Source organism: Clupea harengus, chromosome 21, assembly GCF_900700415.2.
Source record: "Clupea harengus chromosome 21, Ch_v2.0.2, whole genome shotgun sequence".
NCBI lineage: Eukaryota > Metazoa > Chordata > Actinopteri > Clupeiformes > Clupeidae > Clupea > Clupea harengus.
Genome location: NC_045172.1, coordinates 15,500,553 through 15,526,294, shown reverse-complemented (window position 1 = coordinate 15,526,294; position 25,742 = coordinate 15,500,553). Strand labels below are relative to the sequence as shown.

The 25,742-nt window shown below is 45.0% G+C and overlaps 1 protein-coding gene across 2 annotated transcripts in view; it reads left to right on the top strand.

Annotated features, from left to right (window-relative positions):
* Positions 1–25,742, top strand: part of gpc6a (glypican 6a) — a 153,034-nt gene that overhangs the window by 71,101 nt on the left and 56,191 nt on the right. For both annotated transcript variants that reach the window (XM_012840813.2, XM_012840812.2), the window contains exons 4-5: positions 1,967–2,132; positions 24,767–24,897. In XM_012840813.2, coding sequence (XP_012696267.1) covers positions 1,967–2,132; positions 24,767–24,897 — 297 coding nt within the window. The remainder of the gene's footprint in view (positions 1–1,966; positions 2,133–24,766; positions 24,898–25,742) is intronic.

The following is a 25,742-nucleotide window of genomic DNA, read 5'->3' as shown; positions in this document are numbered from 1 at the left end:
TCAGCTCTAACACTGCAATGTATTGCATTAGCTTGCCATTGTGTACAGTTTGTTTGTTTGTTTTTTTTCACAAGTAGGGATTAAGTATATTTAAGGAGGATTGCAGTTGCCCGAAATGGCCTAACCAAGCAAAAAACATATTCATTTCAAAGAGATAGAAACACAACAAACACCAAAGCATGTTTGTTGAAAGTAAACAAAGTTTTTTTTCAGTGTGTGTTTTTTACTGTTCTGTGTTCTGAATAAATGCCATGCTTGTAGTTCTTTGAAGTACAGCTATTAATGGGAGAGAGAAGACACAATGCCCAGAGAAAAAGAAATGTGTCTTCCGTATCTCCACAGAGAGGACAAAATGATTCCATCTTCCATACACTCAAGAAAATAGTATATAGAAACAGACAACATTTCTCAGGGTTGTGCATTTCTGCAGGTCTCCTAAGCCTAAATGCTTAACTTAAATGTTGTGATGTTGTGAATGATCCAGGCAATCAGAGCTCATGACGCACAATATAAAAAGGCTTATTTATTCCGAACACACACTTTCCAATTCAGAAGGATGGGGCATGTGTGTGTGTCTGTGTGTCTGTGTGTCTCTGTGTGTGTGTGTGTGTGTGTGTGTGGTGGTGGTGGTGGTGGTGGGGGGGGCGGTAGGTTTTAGATCTGCCGTGTTGCTCACACTTGTTGCCTGTTGGGAACAAATTGCCAGTACACACGTTTTTTGGGGTATGGCATGCCGAGATGACATCTCCACTACATCATCTTCAAAGCCCCCTGTGAGGTTGTGTCTGATGCGCCTGCTAAATTGCATGTGTCAGAACAACTTTGTTTGATCCTAACTGTTATAAACAGCTCTTGTAGAGAGGCTGATGCTGGAGTTCGCGAGCACCAAAGATGCAGACACATTTTTCTGTGATAAAAGATGGGGAAGGCTATGATGCCTCCTGTGTCTCGGGGAAAAATGAAAGAAACAAAAAAACACCAAGCGGCAATTGTGCCAACTGAATTCACCATCGTAAGATGCCCTAGACATTCTCATGTATGTACAGGGTGGGTATGTAGACACCAGGCTTTGCTGGGTTTGCCTTCTGGTCTGCTAACAGGAAGCGAGACGGCCTGTCAGCTTTGATTTAATTCCTCGTTGGGGCAGGCCCTTCTTGACATGCATGAGTCACTCTTCTTTTGGCACGGCTTGGCCTGATGTTTTCGATTTCTTGTTGTATACTCTCAGTCACGACAAGCCTCACCCAGCGCGGCGTGATGCGGCTCAGCTCAGTTAAGCTCAGCCAGGCGCTTACGTGTGTGTGTGTGTGTGTGTGTGGGGGGGGGGGGGGTTGGGGGGGTGCAGTTGAGTGGACAGTGCTGAAGTCAAGCATAAAGACACAAGCTGACGTCCAATTACCAGATGTTTCACTAGGGGGGGGGTGGGGGAGAGAAGGGGGGTATTCCTCTTCGATCGAGGTCTGACCACATGTGAGGATACTGTTGGTTTCAAACGTCAGGCCAAAGGAGGTGATATCAGTGTTAGAACGACGTCAGGCGACCTCGTCCGGTATAACAATGGTAGATTGCTTGGTGGGGCGTGATGTCTGTATAGGTGTCTGCTCTCTTCCTTAGAATGGATCTCAAGCATTGAACCTCAGGATGACTTCTCTTTTAATGACATGCAACTTAAAATTGCATTTTTTTTCCTCTCTCATGTCCATCCAAATTTAAAATCCTTTTAAGGAGGCCGGTATTTCTGAGCAATTCTTCTGCGTACTTCTTTTTGAGCAATTCTCCTGCACACCTCATTTCATCTGGTTGCCAATTATCGTTGCATTGCTCGTTATAACTGAAGTAGTTGCTTTAACATACTGAGCTCTTGAGTTGCCCATCTGCCAAACTGTGTAGTGATAACACATACTAAAACTAAAAGAGTTTCTGTGGTCCAGTCTGTCTCCTAAAACATGCCTTTTCTTGCCTACAGGTGAATCTGTTGCCAGGCTGTTCCAAGGCGCTCACGCGGATGCTCTACTGTCCGTACTGCGGAGGAATGCCTGACCTGAAGCCCTGTGCAAACTACTGCCAGAATGTCATAAAGGGCTGCTTGGCAAATCAGGCAGACTTGGACCCTGAGTGGAACTTATTCATCGGTAAGGTCTTTTTTTTTTTTTCTTTGAGACCGAGGAAATAAATGATTGAAATAGACAGTGAAGCAAAAGTTGCTTCTGATTACTGTCAAAACAGTGAGCCTTTCATTTCCAGTATGACTGGCCTGTAGCTCCCTTAGCTGGAGGCTCATGGGATATGGAGTTTTGATGCAGTAACTGGATGTTTTATCTGGTTGGGAAGTATTTTCATGAAATCAATCATGCTTTAGGAGCATGGTGTGTGTGCTACTGCAGCAAAAAATGTAAGCAAGGAGACCAGAGTCTCTGCCTTTAAAGTACATTTTTTACCGTTGAACATATTTGTCAAACTCAACCTGTGAAGCTCTGTTTTGATATGCGTGAGGAGTTTTTTTTTTTCAGTGATGGTATAGTGAGCAGTTGAGGCCGCCTCAAGTTTGACAGAGATTTCAGATTTCAAAAGTTCAAAAGTTATCAACATGAGAAGCTGGGAGTTGTACTTTCAAAGCATTTGTCAAGAGACATGATGTCATCCAAGTCTAAGCAGACAGGCTTTGAGATGTTTTGAGAACGCACAAGTCCCATGCGTGTACGGACTGGAGTCTTTGTACCCAGGTAGACTATACTTTCCTAAAAAATGGTTGGTTTTAACTTAGCATGGGAAGCATGCAACAACAACAACAACAACAACAACAACAAACACAAATAAACAAACACCCATATTTAAAACTGTTGTTGGTGTTGAAGTTTCCATCCTTAGTCATTTAACTCTCTATTCTGTGTTAAACTGTTCAGAATATGTTTCATTTATTTTCAGCAACATATAATTTTGTCAGACTCATTTCTGCCTTGTGTCCTACCACACATATTATGTGCGGAGAATACTGAGCTGACACACACAGTTGTATCTTTTGACATGTTGACATTTTAGACTCATTTGCCGAGCTTCACATCAGCCAGCCAGCTTTCAATCAGCATATGGTGCAGCAACAAAAAGATATTGACCTGGCTCTCCGGTGTCACAGGTCAATTAGCTCTTGAGGAGAATCCATTAGTTTCCCTCCATTTTAAGCAATGTTTGAACAAGCGAGTTCAGGCGCTCTTTGTGTCTAAATATCATCACTTACGAGACTGGGTTTGATTGTTTCACTAGAGACTCACCTTCACTCTATGTGGCAACGGTGGCATTTGCCTGTATTCTGTGATGAAATGGCCTTGTCACCTGCATTGCTTCAAAATACTGCAGTCTGTTTATTCCGACTAGACAAGGTTATTATCATCAGCTGAAACTGAAAGGATAGGGTCTGAAATAAAAAAATAAAAAAACGTATCTACAACAAGTAGTCAGAAAATCACAATACACAAAAGCAAATCGAAATCAAATTGAACTATATGGCATACTCTTCAGTGGTTAGTCCATATGACTTAAATTACTATAAATTACTTAGATTTAATTAATTGATTAGGGAAGAATGCAGGATTACTACTTAACCACTGAACTACATGTTCATTTTGCAATTGTTTCGCTTCATACGGTGAGACATTTTTGTTTATTTCCAAGTATTAATAACAAGCAAAAGGGGAAAATGCATGTAAGCATTTTGCCAAAGGCTGCAAGTCTCCCTTTGTGACTGTTCTGTACATGAAGGATTCATGACACCATCTTTCCTCTCCGTGGATTTATAAGGGTTTAGAGACGAGTAAAAACTTCCAGATAACGGACTCCTACATCTACGGCTCCCCGGGGCCCAACTCAACTTCAGAACCAAAACATGACTAAAGCACAGTAAAAAACTGAAGCAGTGTCCTCCCATTTTTCATTCCACTATTGTATAATGCATACTTCAAAAAATTATGTTTGTGAGAGACGGGTGAAGAAAGAGGAAGAGAATGATGAAGAGGTAGTTGTATACAGCACACATGTCTCTTCGATGTTGAGTACTTGTGGAGTACAATGAGTACTTGTGGAGAACTCGACGGAGCTGAGCAAGAGAAAATATGTTTTTCATTCATGCTTGGTTTTAGTCCGACTTGCTTAGTTATCCAAAGTAACATCCACACTCCTCCTCATACAGTCACACAGCGTGCCAAACTTCTCACAGACTCAGATAGAGCCAACGGCGAGGCCCTCAGGCCAGAAATGTCTGGAAGGATAAGATCATATTCAGTGGAACTTTAGCGGCCATGCGTTTGGGTTGCATGAGGGTTTGTGTGCATGGCTGTACAGAATTACAGAAGAGGAATGACACACGGCGAGAGGAGACAGAAAATCCTGACTCTGGCCCTGCTCAGATTCCAGAAAATTCCGACGCTAAGTCCCTTTGGACTAAGGCCGGACGCAGTAGAAAGCATCACAAGAGTGCAGTTACAGACTGCAGTGCCTCCAAAGGATTCTGAATAAATGTGATGTCCAGCACTCTGGATATAGGAATATTGTTATAGCTGAGATTGGTGATACAGTGTGTTTGTTCATTTAGCCGATGTTCTTAGGCAAAACCACTACAAAGACACGGATGGAAATATTACTGATTTGACATAGTCAGCGTTGGTGTTTGAAAGCTAAGCAGTGCTCTTTTTTTCTTTTTATAGTCTTGGCTCTGTTGACTTTTTTTTAAACTTCATTCATTGTCATTACCTTTTCATAAATAAATCACCCCTACAGTGGAGATAGAGAAATAACATGTCCTGAAAGTGGTGGAAGTTGCCACAGCATTAACATTCACAGCGGTGTATTTGTGCTGTGGCTTGGCGTCACTACAACCCCAGACCAAGGAACCTCTCCTGCATGGTTGCTGATTTCACATGGCGTTTAAAGTGCTGGCACATTTTTGCATCAATTAGATAATGTATGTGTAAGCTGTTCCACACACCCCCCACCCACCCACACTCATCTGCTTCTTTTTAAAGTGTGTTCACAAATCCCCAGTGTAGTGAGTGAATCTTTGAGAGCGGGTGCTAGCGTGCTAGCGTGTCCCAGCTGACCGAGGCAGCCTTGTTAGCGACGCATGAGAGAACTACGTGGGCCGAATGCCCTTGAAACGAGATGGGGGAAGTTGCAGGACACTGCAAATATCTGACGAGGACGTCTGATTGGAGAGATGATCCTGTGCTTTTAGACGAGCCGGGCCATTTTGCAAATCCCTCATGACTAATGCTGCCACTGGCTAATGGACCTGGCAATGTCTTATCCAAATTAATCTTTTACATTTAGACTGGGCACATACAAATGAGCTGTTCTGATGTCACTTAGCATGTTAACTAAATATATGATAAAATGGAATCTATTAGCAGCAGCTGTTTCGGGGTATTCTGCGGTTTATGGTATGAATACTGTATAAGATGGGTTTCATCATTTTCAGTTATTATGCTGTTCTTCGGGACATTTTTCACTCTGTTTTTAAAATTGTCTGATCTTACATATGCTTACATATCTTATTTTCGCCTATAACCAATGACATTTTTCTTAAATTCTGCTGATATTGAATGATACCATCAACTAGATTGATGGTTTTTAGACTCAATCTGTCTAGATAGCATGGGAGGTACATTTTAATACAGACCCCCCCCCCCACACACACACACACATGGTGTTTCTGGCCCTCTTATCACCCCTCTGGCTTATCATTCACCTGCTGCTGTCACTAAAGATATTTCTATCAGCATTTCTGTCCAGCTTCAATCACAACACTGGCAGGTTTCACAGCCCTGGATGCATACCCAATATCCTCAGTATGGGTCTATTTGACAGGACCAGTTTGATTTCTTAGATGTATTCTGTCTGTAAAATTAATTGGACATATATTTTACTTTAAGTTCAAAATGTCAACATTCATCCATGTCATTTCATTAATACCATAATATTCCATACATATACGTGTGGAATTATGAATAAATATTACAACATTTTGTATTGAATGTAAAGTATTGCTTTAAGTCATTCCATTCTGCTCATTATAAAAGCTAATCAAGATGTAGGACCATGTTGTCCTTTGTTGAGTCCTTTGTCACCACAGTGTAAGTGATCTCATTGATTTTATTTGCTCATTTCTTTTTAATTGCACAGCTCATCTCTCCATGTAAAGGGATCTCACCACAACCTTGTGATTCATGAAATCTGAAGTCAATAATATTCCCTGCCCTAAGCAAGGGACTTTCAGCAACACCCTATCCTCAGCAACATAGTCTATTTTATAATTATTAAATTACCTTATTATACGGCTCTTCAGACTGCTGCAGCATGTTCCATTGATTTGAATGGGCTACCCCAATGTTCGGAGGTCCGATATTCTTCCATAATGTCAGCTGCAAAAAGTTAATGACCTCTGCCATAGGCAACGGGTTTGTTGCTTCTGATTCACATCTTTCATATCTTTCCGCAAGTACTCCGCTCGCTCATCATAACGGAAATTCATTGTAACTTGAGCTCAGCAAGTACTACGTTGCTATGCAACACCTAAAACTTTAAAGTTCTGTTTGCATGAAGATCTATTTTTTTCTGCGGAAGCCATGAAATGACAACAAAATCACTTAAAAGAGATATTTTGGAGGAATGTCTTTTATTGTTTTGACAAGTTGATGTATAATAAGCGGGAAAATGTATAGTCCGCTGGTCAGTGTCAGAAAATATATCCTTTCAGGACAAAGAAGAATATACATGATCCCTTACATGGCAAATAATATAACTTTGCAGCATCTGAAGATCTGTAGAACCTTTAGACTAATTAAGTAATGAAATGAAATGTAGTAGTGGTTCAAATATTGACTCTACCTGTAGTGTTCATTTTGCTTAAGCTCCATTAGTTTAATTACAATCTTAGTTTTAAACCATACGTCTTATAATAGCAGTTTTTGTTAGTCCCTTCCCATTAGATATTACAGTATGTTACAGCATTGGAATGTACAAAAAATTGATTTTTTCCTTATCAGATATTACACCCTCTTGTTTGCATAATTTTCCACTAATGTGAAAATGTTCACCAATATGAACTCTGACCTTCAGAGTACAAGCTCTTCCCTTGTCAGACAGCGTTTGCAGGCAGGGAGAGTCGTGAGTTGATTGTCTCCTGTCTCATCTCCCATGTCTCTCACACTCGCTCACAAAGTGTCTGTTCTTTTTTCACGAAGGCGTTCCTCGCTTGTGTGTTTGTCAAAGGTGCGTCTTTGAGATGATCGAGTCACTGATGGTGCCAGGAACAGCCCTGACAGGTGCAAACTCGATAGTGTGCTCCCGTCTGTCACGAATGCAGGGCAGGGAGGATGAGTTTCCTTTTTTTTGCTTCCTTCAGAAATGATGTTCCCATTTACCACCTCATTCTCCACGCGTCTTTATTCCCTCCAGCCGCACACAGGCACACAGATGGGGCTGTTTAGTCTGCTTATCGAGGGTTACGTGGGAGGGATGATTCTTACTTTCAAGTATTGTGTGCGCTACTGAATACAAGGATGCTGAGAGTCTGCGCGAGACTTATGACTCACAGGCCCGGAGCCAGTTTTCATATGTTTCATAAACAAAACACCTCTGCTTGCCTCGAGTTGTCTCGGGTGTAGTTTTGATGGATTGGGTTTGTAAGGCTTGGATACCTCGGGAATAACTCCTTAATTCTTCATGGTCATTTTGTTATTTTTTTCGGTTTGGAGATAAGTATGCATGACCAAGGAACAGCACAAATTAGGAGCTGTGGAAAGAATATAGGATTTATGGCAGAGAATCTGTTTACAGCCTCGAGTGAACACCCCTCCTCTCCATCACATGTTGGCAGTGGGTGTCGCTTGTTTGTCTTGTGGGGCCATTTTTGGACAGAATGTTTGAAGGAAGTAGGCATGCCCTGAACCCTAATGCTTATAGAATTACATTTACCAAATCTCTCTCTCACGATTTCTCTCTTTTTGGTGACTATATATGTGTCCTCAAGGTGCAAAAAAATCATACATATTTTAAAACCTATTTAGAATCACCCTTGCCTTGAAGTTATGTGTTGTCAGAATCCTAGTCTATTTAAATAGCCTCCTAAGGCACCTCAGCTGACTTCATCAGAAAGAACATCTTAAGACCCCACAGTCACTGAACTGATATCCGTTACCTGCATGCTTTCTGTTGAATCCCTTGACACCGTTCATGTCTGTGGGGCACTATAGGTTGCATTGCCCTATATGCACTTGGAAGCTAAATGCAGAAGGCTTGTCAGCCTTTTAGTTTGCAAATGCAGCTGGGCTTTGAGATGAAGAAGAAAGGTAGAGCTCCAGCGGTAGCACCCATGCATTAGATGACAGAGAGGTTAATGGAATAAACATGAAGCCCTGAGTGATCTAACTGCCAAAACGGCCCTGTGCGTATCCTGTGAGACACCTCAGAGCATCAAACCTGTTGAGTATGCGCTCGCTACACACACGGCATTGTTGGGGACCAGACAGGGACGAGGTAGAAAAGGATAAAAATACCACATGAGTCGGAGGTCACAGCAGATGAAAGCGGGAACAGCGCACTCAAGCTATAGCTTTGAAAAACCTGCGATTCACAGAGGACCATCAAGCCTCTTTGATCAGGGCCACTCACTGGTAGCAATGGTTTCCCACTTTGTTCTGTTGAAAGTAGAGAAATTCTCCCAAAAGACTCTTGTGAGACTGCTTCACCAGTGAGTCTCTCTCTCTCTCTCTCTCTCTCTCTCTCTCTCTCTCTCTCTCTCTCACTGCCCCCCTCCCTTCTCCTGTCTACTGTATACTTGAGTGCAGATGGCTATTTTAGAGACAGTGTATTTATATATCCAGATGTAATTGCCTTTTTGTTACGTGTTACGAAAAAAATAACTAATTTTCGGTGACAAAGGTGACAACAGATGTGACAGAGATGATTGGTTGTGAATTGGTGCAATTTGTGATATAGGGGTGGCATTCATCAAAACTGTTTTTCACTGTTATTAGGATGTTGTTTTTGATCATGGTGTCACTGCATAACGAGTGTTGACAACATGACACATTTTTCACCATAGCACCTTTGGAAGTGTGATCTCCCATATTTATTTAGCAGACAATTAAGATAATGTCTTATAAGTGTGAGTTATAGATTGTTTGTTCTGGAAATGCTGCATCTGTGGAGTGTCTGTATTTTGACAGCATCAAGACATTAATGTAAAATACTACAACACAGCTGGCTTTAAAGGTGCAATACATAGTTTCTGCTGTCAAAAATTCAAATGTTTACAGACTAAACATAACACTACAATTCTGTAATGGCAGGCCAACAGTTTTATTATAAGCAGCCTCATCTCAAATATTTTCTTTGGCTGTGGACTCCTTGGCCTTTTTTATTGCTAGAAGTTCAGGATGGAATTAAAAAACATTAGGTGAAATACAATACCCTACGAGATCAGGTCTTTCTGGAATCCAGGATAATGGCTAGAGGTGAGCATCTACTAGCTGCTGATTAAAGTCTGACAAACCTTTAGTTTTTTAGCACTTGTATGGCACTGATTTCTTGTATGGCACGTTTTTTTTTCATTGTTCTCATAGTTCAGTGGAGTCCAGCATTGGTTGTGTGTTGTTGTTAATATGAATGTTTGACACATCTTTCCATTTGTCTGTTTGCTAAACAGACTTGGGTCACTCATGTAACTGAGTTAGCTCAAGACACTATGGTTAGTCCTAAACTAGAATAAGATATTTCCGCTGCCCTTATATCGCATTCCATCACTTTAGGGTGCTTTCCCACCTACCTTGTACGTTTGGTCAGAATCGCATAGCAGGTGTGAAAGGTGCCTCAGACTAGTCACTTCTGTGGTTTTAACTACAGTCGTGTTACTGATAGCTAGGGTGAACAGTGACCAGTGTAGCTGGTTAGCTTAATGACCCATTGGACTATATTACTTCATTGCAGAGTTGCTTCATTGTTCAGGGAATCCACTCCCAAGTTGATTTCCTGCTAATGAGGAACTGAGACCTGGGGTGGCTGTATGGAGAGCACTATTAGTGAACTAAAGTTGGCAACTATGGAAAGCTCTCGAGCTATTATGGTCCGAGAGCCCACTTCACAGCTCAGAACTGGCTTCAATTAAGACAAGGGAGCATATTCTACAGTAGGAAATTAATTTTCAGGATATATCTACTTGGCGGCGGAGCCTCTAATAGAGCCATTTTAGTGTGTGGAAAATTAAGTGTAAATGGAGTTTAACTGCTTAAATCCTTTTACTAAAGGGGCAATTAAAAATGTTCTCATGTCTATCTCGACAAGTGTTCCATTTCTTACATTTTTGAGCAATGCTAATAAAGGTCAAACTGCAAGTATCTTTTATTATCACTTAGGAATTCTTCAACCTCACCCTATAACACCGCAAAACTGAGGTTGACTGATGAAACCTCTTAACCGCTATGCATATGTTCCTTATCGCAGTTCACTGCGATATAACACAATGGTACATGACGTAATGTCATGGCTACAAATCGAAGCATTTATCTTTTCACGCCTGAAAGGCCGCGAGATCTGTCAGCGCGCACTCCTGGCCCCGCCTGCCAGGAGTACTATAATACCATAACGCGCGCCCAGATCTGCCTCTTTTGAAACTTCGCAAGACGGAGTGAACATCTCTGAGTATATCTCAAACGCTTACCACAGTCAAAAGAGTTTTGTGTGCTTTCGCTCTCTACGGGTTGGTGAGTTATCGGGTTCCTTAACCCTCACTAGCTCAGGGCGCCACGAAATTCATTGGCTTAATTCATTGGCTTAATTTCATTTTGAAAGTAGTTGCTGCTATCCTTGCTGCCTGGCTGGCTAAGTCTCTGACTAGCCTGCTAGCTTGCTAACAACGTGTTCGTTGCAGATAGTGTGCTTGTGTTTTAACATTCTTCTCTACTTTCAGATTGATAAAAGATGGCCAGACACTACCCCGACTGCGGTCACGTCCGTCCCAAGGGCGACCGCCACCGTCGGTGCGTGACCTGCCTAGGCAGGGACCACGCGGAGGGCGCCTTCTCAGGCGAAGCCCCTGTCTGTCCCATCTGTGCTAGCCTCCCGCTAGCTAAGGCTACCAGGCGCCTTGCGTTCTGGAAGCGCAAGGACGCCGAGGAGACTGCACTAGTTCCATCCGGGGCTGACGCCCCCGTAGGAATGAGTGCGTCTTCAGCCTTGGACTTGGTGAGCGTGAGCAGTCGCCTGCGGCGGCAGCTCCGCTCCCGGGTCTCTCCCCGTCTCCGCCGCCTGTCAGCCCTGGGGCTGCGGGCAGCGAGGCTGAGGAGCTTCAACCAAGCGGTGTCCAGGCAATCCCCCACGATGCGCTCGAGCTGGACATCAGCCTGGATGATGATAGTCTGCTAGACTTCTCCGATGGGCACAGCTCAATCGCGGAAGCAATGCAGACGAGCCATGACGTCAGGTTGCGGGTGGAGACACCTCCTACCTCGTCTCGGCTCCTGGGCCAGCAGCTCCACGAGGTTGCGCTGAGAGCAGCCAGCTGCCTCAGGCTCCCTCTCCCTCCCCCTCCCAGTGTGCGGTCCTCGCTGCTGGACGGGGAGTTCTATGCTGGCCCCGCCACGTCAGTTCCCTCCAGCATCCCCTTCTTTGAGGAGGTGCACGAGGAACTGCAGGCGACATGGGCGATACCCTACTCGGGCCGAGCCCCGGTGCCGGGGTTCGCGCCCTACATGCAGCTCCACATGGCTAAGGAGAGGGGCTACCTCTCCTTTCCTCAGGTGGAGGATGCAGTAGCGGGCTACCTCTCGCCCGCATCCCCCACGATGCGTCTCGGCCAGAAGCCTCTCCTGCCCACGCGGGTGGGCAGACACCAGGCTCAGCTGGCAGAGAAGTCCTACTTGGCTGCAGGGCAGGCTGCCTGCACGACCAATACGGCTGCATTGCTACAGCGCTACCAGGCAAAGCTCCTGACTGAGCTTGCCTTGTCGCTGGGGGAAGATCACCCGTCTGTGGCAGAACTCCGTCGCGCGACGGATCTGTCGCTCAGACTAACTCGGTGCACGGCACAGGCACTGGGGAGGGTGATGGGTGCCGCGGTGGCTACCCAGAGGTCTCTGTGGCTATCACTGGCTAAGCTGTCAGACAGAGAAAAAGCACCACTCCTCGACGCCCCGGTCTCTGTCCAGGGCGCCTTCGGGGAAGCAGTGGTCACAATGGCTGCCAAGTTCGAAGAACAGCAGAAGAGCAGAGAGGTATTCCAGGCTTGGATGCCTCGCTCTAGTGGCGCGGGTGAGACGTCCTCCTCAGGACACACCACACCCGCACCGGGCCGGAAGAGAAGCGGGTTCCGCTCGCCAGCGCCTCCAGCAAAGGTATCCACCGGGCGAGGCTGGCAGAGACATCCCTTCCGCCCTCCAGCGCAGCCTGCAGCACAACAACCAGCTGCGCGCCCTGCCCAGGGCGCAGCCCAGGCTCCGCGGCAGCACTCCGCTCGCCGCGGGCGAGGCAGAGGGAGACCTCAGGCTCCCTGACCGTGACAGTCAGCCACTCGTCACACAGGGGGGAGCGGTGGAGCCCACACCGCCTCCAAAGAAATCAGCCCGTCGCTCACATGTGGAAATCATGTCCAGCACGGTAAGCAGGTTTTCACAAGCACCACAATCATATGTCCTAACTCCTGTCCCAGATGGCGCAGTGCCCAGGCATGCTTGTGCAACTCCCCCCGCGATGCACACAGTGCAATCGCACCCCCAATTTTTTTTCGAAAACATGAGGGGGCAGCCCCAGATCTCGTCCCCCTCCCTAGGCGGAGTGGGTGTAGATCTAGGCTTAGACTCATTGACCATGAGCGGGTTAGTCCCCGACAAATTCAACTCAGAGCACAACCTCCCTGGTTGTGCAGAAAGTTGGCGCGCATGCGCAGTGTCACCATGGGTGCTAAAGACGGTCTCAAAGGGTTACGTTCTGCAATTCGCCCGTTCCCCTCCGCCTTTCAGCAGAGTAATACAGTCTGTGATACAGCGAGAACAGTCTCACTTCCTACGGGAAGAGATTGTCTCCCTGCTCAGAAAAAAGGCCATAAGCAGAGTTCCTTTCAAAGAAAGGAATGCAGGCTTCTACAGCCGTTACTTCCTCGTACCCAAAAGAGACGGGAATTATCGGCCTATATTAGATCTACGTGTGTTAAACAAAGCACTCATGCCGCTACGGTTCAGAATGTTGACCCCACGCAGGCTTGTGCAGTTTATAAGGCCAAACGATTGGTTTATCACGATAGACTTAAAAGACGCTTATTTCCACATTCCGATCCACCACAGACATCGGAAATATCTGAGGTTTGCGTTCGGAGGAATAGCGTACCAATTCAACGCACTCCCATTCGGCCTGTCCCTAGCGCCGAGGGTATTCACAAAGTGCGTAGAGGCAGCTATCGCCCCATTACGTCTACGCGGCTTACGCGTGTACAACTATTTGGACGACTGGTTAATTGCTTCCCATTCAAAAGCTGCAGCAGTGCAGGATGGCCATCTAGTGGTGGCACACCTGTATCGACTGGGTTTTGTTGTAAACAGAGAGAAAAGCGTTCTCTGCCCCAGGCAAGTTACGCATTTTCTGGGTATGATCTTAGACTCCACCTCCATGGAGGTCAGGCTGTCTCAAGAACGGATAAGTGCCATCAAAGCATGCGTGCGCCAGTTCCGACGGGGACAGTCAGTCTCGTCGCTGCGCTGCCAACGCCTGTTAGGAATGATGGCGTCGGCCGCTATAGCGCTCCCGTTAGGGATGTTGCGTATGCGGCCATTCCAAATATGGTACCTGTCTATGAAGCTCAACGCAGTCACAGACAGGCATCGCAGAGTAGTGGTGTCCTCCAGATGCAGGAAAGCCCTGGCGATCTGGAGAACCCCCTGGTTTCTCGCCGCGTCAGGCACTATGGGCATAGTGTCGCGTCGCGTGGTGGTGACCACAGACGCTTCCACCAAAGGCTGGGGAGCGGTCTGCGAAGGGAGAGGCGTGAACGGTCTCTGGTCTGTGACAGAAGCCGCGTCTCACATAAATGTGTTAGAGCTGCGAACAGTAGTCCTAGCTCTACAACACTTTCTGCCCAGGCTGAGTGGTCAGCATGTACTAGTGAGGACGGACAACACTGCGACCTTGGCGTATATAAATCGCCAGGGCGGAGTGCGCTCCCCGTCATTACACCATTGGGCGACTCGCCTGCTCCTGTGGGCAGCGAGGCACGTCCTGTCCCTCAGGGCAGTTCATATACCAGGCCACCTCAACTACGGTGCAGACCTGTTATCGAGGGGCGATCCTCGAGCAGCAGACTGGTGCCTTCACCCACAAGTGATAGATCAGATCTGGGTGCGTTTTTTCAAGGCGCAGGTGGACCTGTTCGCGAACAGGCAGAACACCTGCTGCCCGCTCTGGTTCTCGCTAGGGGGCGACGATCCCCCACTAGGCATAGACGCGCTGGGCCACCAGTGGCCAGCCCTACCCCTATATGCTTTTCCCCCGATCCCGCTCCTCCAGCAGGTGCTGTGCAGGATTGCGGGCGAGGGCAGGGAATTGATATTGATAGCCCCCCACTGGCCCAACCAGCCGTGGGTGGCAGATCTGGTCAATATGTCAGTGCAGCAGCCTTGGGAGCTGCCTCTACGGAGAGACCTCCTAACGCAGGCGCACAGGACGGTGTGGCACCCCCATCCGGAGTGGTGGCGTCTCAAAGCCTGGCACCTGAAAGGTGCAGGCTCATAGCGTCAGGCTTGTCGGACGCGGTGGTGGCTACAATACAGAGTGCCCGAGCTGTATCAACACGGGCTCTGTATACGCTGAAGTGGCGCAGTTTTGAGCAGTGGTGTGCTGCGCGTCAGCACGACCCCGTTAACTGCGCGCTGGGCGTTATTCTCGAATTCCTACAGCAGTTGTTTGATGAGGGGAAGGCGGCTTCTACTCTCAAAGTGTACATGGCTGCCATTTCAGCCTGCCACGCAGGCATTAATGGCAGTTCTCCTGGCAGTCACCCGCTAGCGTCACGCTTTATGGCGGGGGTGAGACGGCTCAGGGTGCCAGAGAGACACCTCATACCCTCTTGGGATCTGCTAGTGGTGTTACGTGCTCTCACAGGGCCTCCGTTCGAGCCCCTGGAGACAGTGGACATAAAGTTTGTCTCTTTAAAGACCGCGCTGCTGCTGGCGTTAACGTCAGCAAAACGCGTTGGTGACATGCAAGCCCTGTCAGTCAGTCCATCGTGCCTTCAGTTCTCGATCGCTGGTGACAGAGTGGTTATGCGACCTAATGCTGCTTACACACCTAAAGTGGTGGTAACCCCATTCCGCAATCAGGTGATTGAATTAGCAGTTTTCTCGCCTCCTCCTTTTGCGTCAGCAGAGGAGGAACGTTTGAATAAACTCTGTCCAGTGCGCGCTCTCCGCTGTTACGCAGAGCGCACTAGAGCTTTCAGACAGTCAGATCAGCTATTCGTGTGCTTCGGTGCACGCGCAAAAGGCAGACCTCTATCAAAACCGAGCCTCTCCCGTTGGATAGTAGAGGCTATCGTGTTGTCTTATAAGAGCTTGTCTTTAGATCCCCCGGAGAAGTTGCATGCGCACTCTACGCGGGGGGTCTCGTCTTCCTGGGCCTTACTAAAGGGCGTCTCAGTGGAAGATATTTGCAAAGCTGCAAGCTGGAGTTCTCGCCACACTTTCATTAGATTCTATATGTTAGATGTGGCTGAACCTAGTTTTCTTCATAGCGTTCTGCGGGCAAGCGATCTCTGAATCCCTTGGCCTGAGAACGATAGATATGATAAGTGTGTTCATTAGTGTCTACATGTTATGTTGCACATGAAACATCCCAGGGTTTTCTTACGGGCGCAGGATCACGGATCCCTGTCGCCTATGATAAAGGTGGCCCTGTTAAATTCTTGGTGTTCTGCAGGCGAGCGATCTCTGAATCCCCTGACCTGAGAACGATGTATATGATAAGTGTGTTCATCGGTGTCTACATGTTTGTTGCACATGAAACACTCCAGGGTGGTTTCCTACAGGCGCAGGATCGCGATCCTTGCCGCCTATGACAAAGGTTGCCCTGTTAATATGTTCACCGCCAGCGGCCGTATGAACCTCTATGAGGGCAAAGGCTTCAGTAGAGCTGGTGTGTGTAATTGGCTGCCACTGTATTATCACGCGGGAATGTATAGGGTCCCATTGTGTTATATCGCAGTGAACTGCGATAAGGAACGTCTCGGTTACTTTTCTTTTCTTGATTGTCTTTCTCAGTTTCTTTCCAAGGCAGATCTGGGCGCGCGTTATGGTATTATAGTACTCCTGGCAGGCGGGGCCAGGAGCGCGCGCTGACAGATCTCGCGGCCTTTCAGGCCTGAATAGATAAATGCTTCGATTTGTAGCCATGACATTACGTCATGTACCATTGTGTTATATCTGGTTCCTGCTTAAGGAACCGAGGTTACGTAAGTAACCGAGACGTTTTGTTTGTTTGTTTTTTTTCTCTCATTCATCATTTTGTGGATTGAAGCGCAACATTTTTAATACATCTCATCATTGTGGCCTGCCAAGAGCTGACAAGTTTCAGTTATCCAGTTTTATCACGGCCCTTTGAAAAGCATGAAGTCATGAAGTCAAATGACCTAACATTGGGTGCCTGTTTCAGTGGAAACTTAATTTGGTGTGACTAGAGAATGAACCCAACTTACAGTTGTGGTAACGGATAACAGGTGTGATAAGAATGCTCAGTAGTTTTATTAAGATTTGTATCCCCTTCATTGTGAGCCTATGAAAGTATGCCTTGGAGTTTGGTCTCTGTTTTGGGTTCATGGTTCCAGTGGGCGCGATTTTCCCTTGTAGTTTGATACAAAAAAAACCTTGAATATGAGGGTCAAATCACCTTCCTTCCATTGCAGTCTTTGCATTCATCTCACATGAAACACTCCAGACCTGCTTGTTCGTATTTTGTTGGTGTTTTTTCTGCTAAATCAGAGTAGGAACATGAGTTTAATTAACGACTTAAAACACGTACCAATACCACCATAACCAGAGATATTGCCTTTTTGTCATTTACTATCTTCCTTTTTTATGTTTTTTTTTTGTATTCTATATTTTTCCAATATTTTGAGGCAAGACCTAAATGGTCCTTGTCTAATAAAAACAGCTCTCAGTTTTAAGCAAGTAATTATTCCTTTAGGGATCACACCTCCCCCACAAGCCTTTTAAAATGCAGAGACTGACAACAAACAAGCTTGCCCACGCTCATTCCTCTTGTAACCCTGGGAGACTACAGACTACAGCTAATATCCAGAAATCATGTCCTCTACAACTCTACAACACTGTACATGTTTATTCCCTTTTGGGTGAAAAACTGAAAGACTTCACTATGTCCACACAGAAAGGCACTTTTCAAACTACTCATGTGTGACAACGGACGTGACTCGTATTCCCTACCCTTCCAACAGTCATTCCCAGGTATTCAGTTAATGGCATTAGGTCTCTACAGCCCAACAGGACTGGGTGGTGAATACATCATTAAGGCTGAATTTCCTCACACCTCACACCAATGGCTACCTAAAGATAACGTTCCTTAAATAAGGAAGCATGCTAGCATGTTACATAGCCGATAGAAAGTCAGACTCTCTAACACGAGGCATCTCTTAGGTGGAGATTATTCATTCTTTTCACAGTTTTCTCTTAGGAGAGATGTGTTTTTGAAGTCAGCGTTTTAACTCAGAACAAAAGTAGATGACAGCACCTAACCACCACATAGCATTAAAAAGTCTTCTCATAAATAACTACATACCACATCTATATTATATCTACATAAAAAAGGGAAATATAAGAACCATAGCTCTTCTAGAACAGGATGATTCACGTGGAAAAAAACAGCGCTTAAAAGCAGTAGCTCTCACAATGTGGATAAAAGTGTCCATTGTGTTCAGCTGCATCAAGCAGCAGGCCCGCTTATTCATTTAAAGTCATTTCTATGCGGCTTCCTCTTCTGTTTGAGCTCCCTATCCCTAAAAGTCACTGTCACAGCTGCCACAGAAAGCGCCTCATCTCCCGCAGAGCCTCGTCTCCTTTCCACTCCGTCAAAGATTTAAAGAGATCTCTTTTTTTTTTTTGCTTTTATAAAGAATGTTTCCCAGCTGGTTTTATGCTAATTCATCCCTATCCCTGCAACACCTTTTTTTTCACGGATTCTTAAATGAATACTGGGTTGGCTTTTCCAGAGCGTCGTTAGTTAAGGTCAGATTTTTTAGACTGTCTCTTACCGCCCGGAGCATTCCTCCCACTGACTGTTTACATTACTGTCATGTCAGATTTCAGCAGGGACTAATAGCTCTCCTGTAGCCTGGAGTCTGGCGAGATCCAACTATAACAGGTAAGGCAGAACAGGATCCCAGTGTTATGCTGCAGACTGCCTATAAAGAGGGTCTTTGACACCTCGTGTGTGCTTTAGTCGGAGCGCTAGTTTTACAACCCAACCTTCAGTCTTCTATTACCTGTACATTTAACAGGGAGACACTTTTTTCTCTCTCTCTCTCTCTCTCTCTCTCTCTCTCACTCTCTCTCTTTCTCACTCCGTCAGTCTTCTCAGAAACCCTGTTAATAAGAGAAGCATGAGTGAGCTGTTTTTTTAACTGCAAGCGTGTTTGTCAACAATGTGAGTTTAATAATAATTGAATCTGAAACAAACCTTAGTTAATGCCAACTTTTTTTTTACATCTTCCAAAAGAAACCACAGTCCCAGTTCCTATTCAAAACAAGTTGTTTATCTCAAGGCCTGGTACTGTGTTGACTTCCAGTGTTTCCCCCCCTCCCTCTTCGCCACCCTGACTCATGTGCCACAGGTTTATTGCCTCACGGTGGCAAATGAGTCAGGAGATTCGAAAATAGCTTGTTCAAACCTCATAAACCAGAATCAGCCCAGAGGAATTCGATCTGGGCGTACTCTCTTCGGAGCCTCGTACCGTTGTTGATATATATGTATAAAAAAAACAATTCCACCTCGTTGGTAAAAGCAAATACGCAATTGGTGATCAGCACACTTGTGAGGTTTCGGCGAGGAGCAAATGAAAGCCATCAATCCAGAGAGTGGCAAGGCATGCAGCTTTCGGGCTATGGTTTCTTCATAGGAGGAAGCCATGCTGTGCGCACACTGTCCCAGGTTGACCTGAGTGTAACCTGGCAGCGGATGTGTTAAAGCTCCGTGATTATGTGTTGCCGTGTAACTACATGTAACTGCAAGCATCTACCGGATGACAGCTATTGACAAATCCATTGTGGCTTTTTTTTTGCAGCTGTCACGAGAAATATGATTTTATATGATTTTATACGGAGAAAAACGAGCTTGTTTAACAGGCACTAATGATTCAAGCTTTCGATAATTAAAGATCTCCAGTAGACACAGGCGCAAGCACTTTACCATTTGAAGGCTATTTTCAAAACCTTATTGAGACATTTAATAGTCAGTGCTTTATTCTTTGACACACATGATAAATGAGTGGGGAGGGAGCCCATTAAAACAACATAATTAATCCACGACCTTCTGTTTCATACCATGGCTTTCTCCGCATACAAATTTCACTGACAAAATGTGTTTAAGCTACAGGAAATAACCTCTAAATCTACTGCTGCCCACCCAACCAACCGCCCATCCACCCCACTCCTACCCCACCCCTACCCCAACCCCCCCTCCTTCAGTTGTCTCATGTACCGCTCTAATAAAATATTCATTCCTCCCAGCCCGAGACATTTCCCACTCAACTGAGGGTTTTAGCCCCGACAGCTCGGCAGGAGAAACCAAAATCTCCCTCTCTCTCTCTCTCTCTCTCCGTGTTTGTGTGTGTGTGTGTGAGCCTCCATATCACCTGAGAGAGCTCTGCCTTGGTGGTCTGTCTTCTGAGAGAGAGAGAGAGAGAGAGAGAGAGAGAGAGAGAGAGAGAGAAAGAGTGAGTGAGTGAGGGAGAGTTAGAGTGAGAAAGACAGAGATAGATAGAGAGAGAGAGAGAGAGAGAGCTCGGAGTCTCGCAGCACAGCTGAGGACTTCAGAAGCCCCAGGTAAGCCCCCTGCGCTCTGACCTCCAGCCGGCTCCTGATGGAAATCTAACCAAGCATCACGGGCAATTTGAAGCCCCAGTGTAAACAAACAGAAGTGCTCTTCAAAGGCAGGGGGGACCAAACAGAGGTTGGCAGGGAGAGTGGACTAGGGCACGCCTGCAGCTCCATTTACACGCATGATTCACAGGGAAGTTATATATATATATTACACAAGCACCATAGTCACTTCTTTCCTACAAAATATTGTCATTTACAGTTTTCACTTCTGAATAAAACATTTTTTTTTATAAGAAGTTATCAAGCACATAACAAGGTGTATACTAAAGAGTGTAAGAATCTTCGCATGCGTATTTTGGTTGGAAGACAATAATAACACAAGAAGCATCTAGGTTTTGCAGTTATAGCTATAAACTAAAGGTTATTCGTGAACAAAGTGACGGATGTCAAATCGTATTACAATCATGTGCCAAATCCTATTATGTCTCAGAGACAGTTGGCATGTAAGATGAGTGATGTGGTTCTATTTCAGTTTTGCAAACTGAGACAGGGAACAGTTTTGCAAAGTGATTCAACCTCACCCACTTAACTAATATGTGAATGTTTATAGCTGAGGGCTGTTTAAGAAAAGGGATTTACCTGAGTACTTCAACTGGGTTGAAGGACTATGCTGGATAAAATGGACGCTAAGGTTACGCTGTCACTGACAAAAAAACTGTTAATTTATTTCAGAGTTAAACGCAGACATTCATAGGGACTTAAAGTTGTCTGGAAAATGTTTCACTCGACAGCTTTTAAATGTAACAGGACTACCCCTGTTTTACACAATACAGCACTTAAAACAAAAATTGCCTTCCAGAGACTGGGGCCAAGGTACGAGGTAAAGGCGTCACGTATTTTACTCAAGATAGTCAATGTGTTGTTTCCTGGTTTATGTTCTTTCCTATATAGCCTTGTATAAAGCGGAACGATAGTTTCCCCTTTTTTCTTTTACTTCTGCCAAGGTTCTCCTCATTGAGTTTGTTTCCAACTGATTGATGTCTGCTGTGGCTCAACATCTCAAGACAGCTCTCCGATTTTTAATTGCGTTATCTGCAAGCGTGTTCCATTCCATTTATGTGCCTCTGCCCTGCGAGTGTTCATTCACCCGAAGCTTTGCTCTACCTACTCTCTTGCCCACTAATTGACACTCGAGTCCTTCTCTTTCACCCTATGCGGCAGCGTAATAAAACACGGAGGCTGTGTTCTCTTCTCCACGGGCACCTGCAGGCTCTGTAATCTCCCAGCTGTGAGACGAGACAGGAGCTAATGAAAAGATCAAATACTTTTTTACCCCTCCTCTTTTACCGTGCTCGTCCGATCAATACCGCCATCCTATCTGGAGTAATAGGCTCCATATGGGCGCAAATTAATAACACTTCGTTTTCATGATGAAACTATGGCGTTGCGGAATCAACTATACCTCCTATCGATTTGGGCCAAAGGGAGCGATACAAGGCTATTTAGTACATTTGGGAGAAGAGGTCTTTTCTGTTTTACTCGAAGGTTAACTTAGTTCGTTTCTTCAGTTCCCTGAAGAACAAGAAGAAAGTTTGAAAGAAAGGCGCACTCAACTCACACTGAAGCCCAAACTTTAAAACAAGATGAAATGGTCTTGCTGTGAGAGGAGTATGAATGTGGATGCTGAGATAATTCCCTTACTCAACTGAAGGTAACTTTGAATGAAAGAATCTTACAGTTTTCCTTCTGTTGTTAACTCAGATCTGAAACAGATTTTACTATCACAAACTATAATATAACTTTATAATACTAAACATTAAAACTTTCATGGAGTAGGTTTTTGTCTTATGTTCTTCACATTTTCCGGTTGCCTGATTCCAATTATTTCACATTTCTGACATTGTGTAAACACCAGAAAACAATGTGATGTCCTGTGTTTAAAAAACAAAAATGTATTGCAGCTAGTTGTATTGCCCTTCTCCATGGTGATGAGTAAAAGGTCGGTGCAGATTCTCACTCTCGAATGACCGTTTGACACCATAACTGTCCATGAAGTGGCAGCAACAAACATTGTGGAGGAGTTAAACTCAGTGGACCAGCGTGAAAACCAACATTTTAGTTCAGTTCTGTAGGGGGGAGAAATCACCCTTATCCAAATTGGCAGAAATCGCAGCATAAATAATAAGGCATAAGATGCAAGCCCTTTTCCCCCGGCACCATGCTGTGAAATGAAGCACTACCTCTGAATTATAAATAGTTGTATAACAACAGTAAGAAGGACTGGGCCGAGAGCTCATGAAGTTCATCTGAATCAGGCCTCCATGTGTGTTAGTGTGTTACTATGGAAACGCTTGCTTTACCTGCACTGCAGAACATGTACTCCACATCACCTAAATATGTAATGTGAATCATATATGTAAACACACACACACACACAGGTCATATTGAGCTAATTTTATATAAACCTCACGTCTAACATACCGTATTTATTCGCAAATTCCCACTCAGGCATCAAGACCTGTCTGCATACAATCAGTTCTAGACATGGAATTGGTTGGGCATGACATTTACAAATTCACAAGGCTATTTCAAAGTGGCTTCTATCTGAGCCCCACAGTATTCTCCTCTGTTATCACCCCTTTGTCAGACAGACAGAGTGTTAGTCTCCTGGCTAGATTTATTTATTTTTTACAGTAAATCTGAGACCATCTCTCTGTGGGATTATGTGACGAAAAGGCTAGACATTTGCAGACAGTGCATTTTAACAGCAGGCGTCACCATGATGCAAGAGAGATATCAGACAAACTGCACTCTTCGGGTGGACCTCAAGAACGGCCTGTTTGCTCTCTTTGAGGCATTACAGCTATTTTTGGGCCAACGACTCACACTGCTGCGAATCAATTCCTCCATGATTTCCATCCCCACTCAACTTGGCGATGACTAATTTGTGTACAGAAGTACTGCATGATGTGTTAAACAGTCAGAAATTACAGTATGATTCACAGCCCCTTGGGAGACGGTACAGTACAGCACTCCAAGTTTTTTTGTCTTCTATGATTGCAAAATGTTTTCTCTAAGCAGAGTGCTAATTGTATGATTATCGCAATTGGCAAGAACATTCATTGTTGTTAGCTTTGGGATAATGTGATAAAAGCAACATTAGAAGAGAAAGACATTGTGTTCCATCTAAATGCTAAAAAATCCAACTGAATTAAAAGAATGACTTTCCAAAATGTCCCTTATAGCTGCTGAAGCATTAAAAGAAGTGTACAGGTACAACATCCTAGCTGCACGTGAGAGGTGTAACGAACCCTGCTCACGGGCACGAAACATAAAGGGGAGGCCACGCAGAATTGAGTATATAATAATAATACGTTATTTATTAAGGGTTACAAGTATATAGTTTATCTATTAATTATAGGAAAACGTGGGGTGAATGTCAGTGTTGTGGAGGGAAACAAAAGATGTAATGGTAAGTCAGTTAAATGGTAATATAAAACAAACGACGACGACGACGACGACGACGACGACGACGACGACGACGACGACGACGACGACAATCCAAAATCCAACGAGTATCCACAATCCAATCACTATTCTACGACCAATCCAAAACCAACTGCCGGGTATCCAAACGCTCTCCCGACTTCCATCTGAGCAGGGCTTTTGTAGCCCAGCCAATCACCCATACACCTGGATCCAATTTCCTGTTGTAACGACAGATAGAGAACAGGCATGCAAATCTCATGGGGCGGGGCCTAGACCCGCCAGGGTCGTAACAGAGGTCATTTCTATCTTTGGTCTCTTGGGAAGCTGTAAAACAAGCACATGTGACTGCTGGGAATGCAACCTTACGTACCCTTGCAACTTTAATAATGCAATGCCAGGGCCATCATGTGTCCTGTCTATTCAATCGCATATGGTGCGTAGAGAGACCCCTAAAGTGTTCAGAGCTTCGCAACTACTGTGAAAACTGCCGTTGGATAAATGCGTGGCCTTGTACACTGAGACTAATAAGTGTACGGGCTGCATAGGTTTGAACTCGCCTCTGAGGGTGAAGTGGAGACGGCTTTGTAGGCCAAAAGACCTTCTGCTGAGGGGTCTTGTATATGCTATTGAGGTGAGAAAAGCATTTGTGAACAATGTTACCCGAGGTCATTCACCGTGCAGGAATAGGCAAGGAGTGGTTGCAAATGCAGTAGCCTACTTACCGCGCTGTATATCTTCGGCCATGTGGACTACAATGTGTCCTTCGGGGTCTCCATGGCTGCTGTCAGGTTTACAAATAAATAAAACAAAGGTCATGGACCAAATTCTCAGAGGAACGGGAAAATGTGTGAAATATTTTTCACAATACTCTAGTTCATCTGAAATGAATGAGTCTTATAAATAATTCCATCTATTATCAATGACCCGTTGCACTTAAACTCAAGTTGTGTACCATGTCAGTCATTGTCCTCTAACCCCTATACCACCTTGAATCCATTCTGTTTCATTTAGCAAGTTCACCTGTTGGGTCTGCCTCCTGAAAACTCCACTGCAACAGTCACAAGTTCTTCACTCCCGACTGCCTATCTCATAATCCTCAGTGATCTTACTAACGCATAGTTTGTCATTTAGATGTTAGCTGGTTGGTCTAAGCTCATGAAATGCGACATAAATGTGTCCTCTGTCTCTTTCTATGACAGATGCCATGCTGTTGGTGGCAGAGAGACTGGAAGGACCATTCAACATAGAGGCCGTCATGGAGCCCATAGATGTCAAGATCTCCGAGGCCATCATGACCATGCAGGATAACACCATGCAGGTTTCAGCAAAGGTAAACCCCCTCTCATTACTGATGCAGGATAACACCATGCAGGTTTCAGCAAAGGTAAACCCCCTCTGATTACTGATGCAGGTGCACAAGATCTTTTTTTTGCCATTTTTCCTTCATCCGCTTCTAATCCGAAAACGAAAGAGGTTGTTTAAGATAGCAGGAAGCACCTGACAAAGTAGGGTTTCTGAGTTAGCCAGAAGATTTATATTGTGTAGTGTGAATTAATCTGCTTGCTTCTGATTCTCTTTTCTTCTCCCTTTCATCCTGCCCCCTTCTTTTTTTCTATCTTTCTACCCGGCTGTCCCCAAGCAGATGGGTCCCCCCTTATCAGCTGGGTTCTACTTAATGTTTCTTCCTGTTAAAAGGGAGTTTTTCCTTGCCACCGTCGCCTTAGTGCTTGCTCGAGGGGTTTAGGCTTTGTAAAGTGCCTTGAGACAATTTAAATTGTTATTGGTGTTGTATAAATAAATAAAGTTGAATTGAATAAAACCTTGACCCACAAATCTGATAAGCAGACTCAGAAGAAGACCTTAGTCAAGGGTTAAAAGCATTTCTGTGTGTATGCTGTGTCTTGTGCCAGTGATTCCCATACCCCCTTCATGAGAGTCCCATGGAATGCAAGCAGCAAAAACATCATGTTGATTTTTATATTCATGGCGAAAGTCGAGTGGATTCAACTTCTTTGAAAGCCCTCTCATGCATGTTTCACATAGCCATAATGGGCGAGAAAGAGGAAATATGTCAAATAATGTATGGGAACATCTTACGTGATCTGACAGTGTCATGGCTTTCCAGGAACTGGGCCCTCGATAGGGAGAGAGTATGTATTGAAAGGAGGCCTTTAG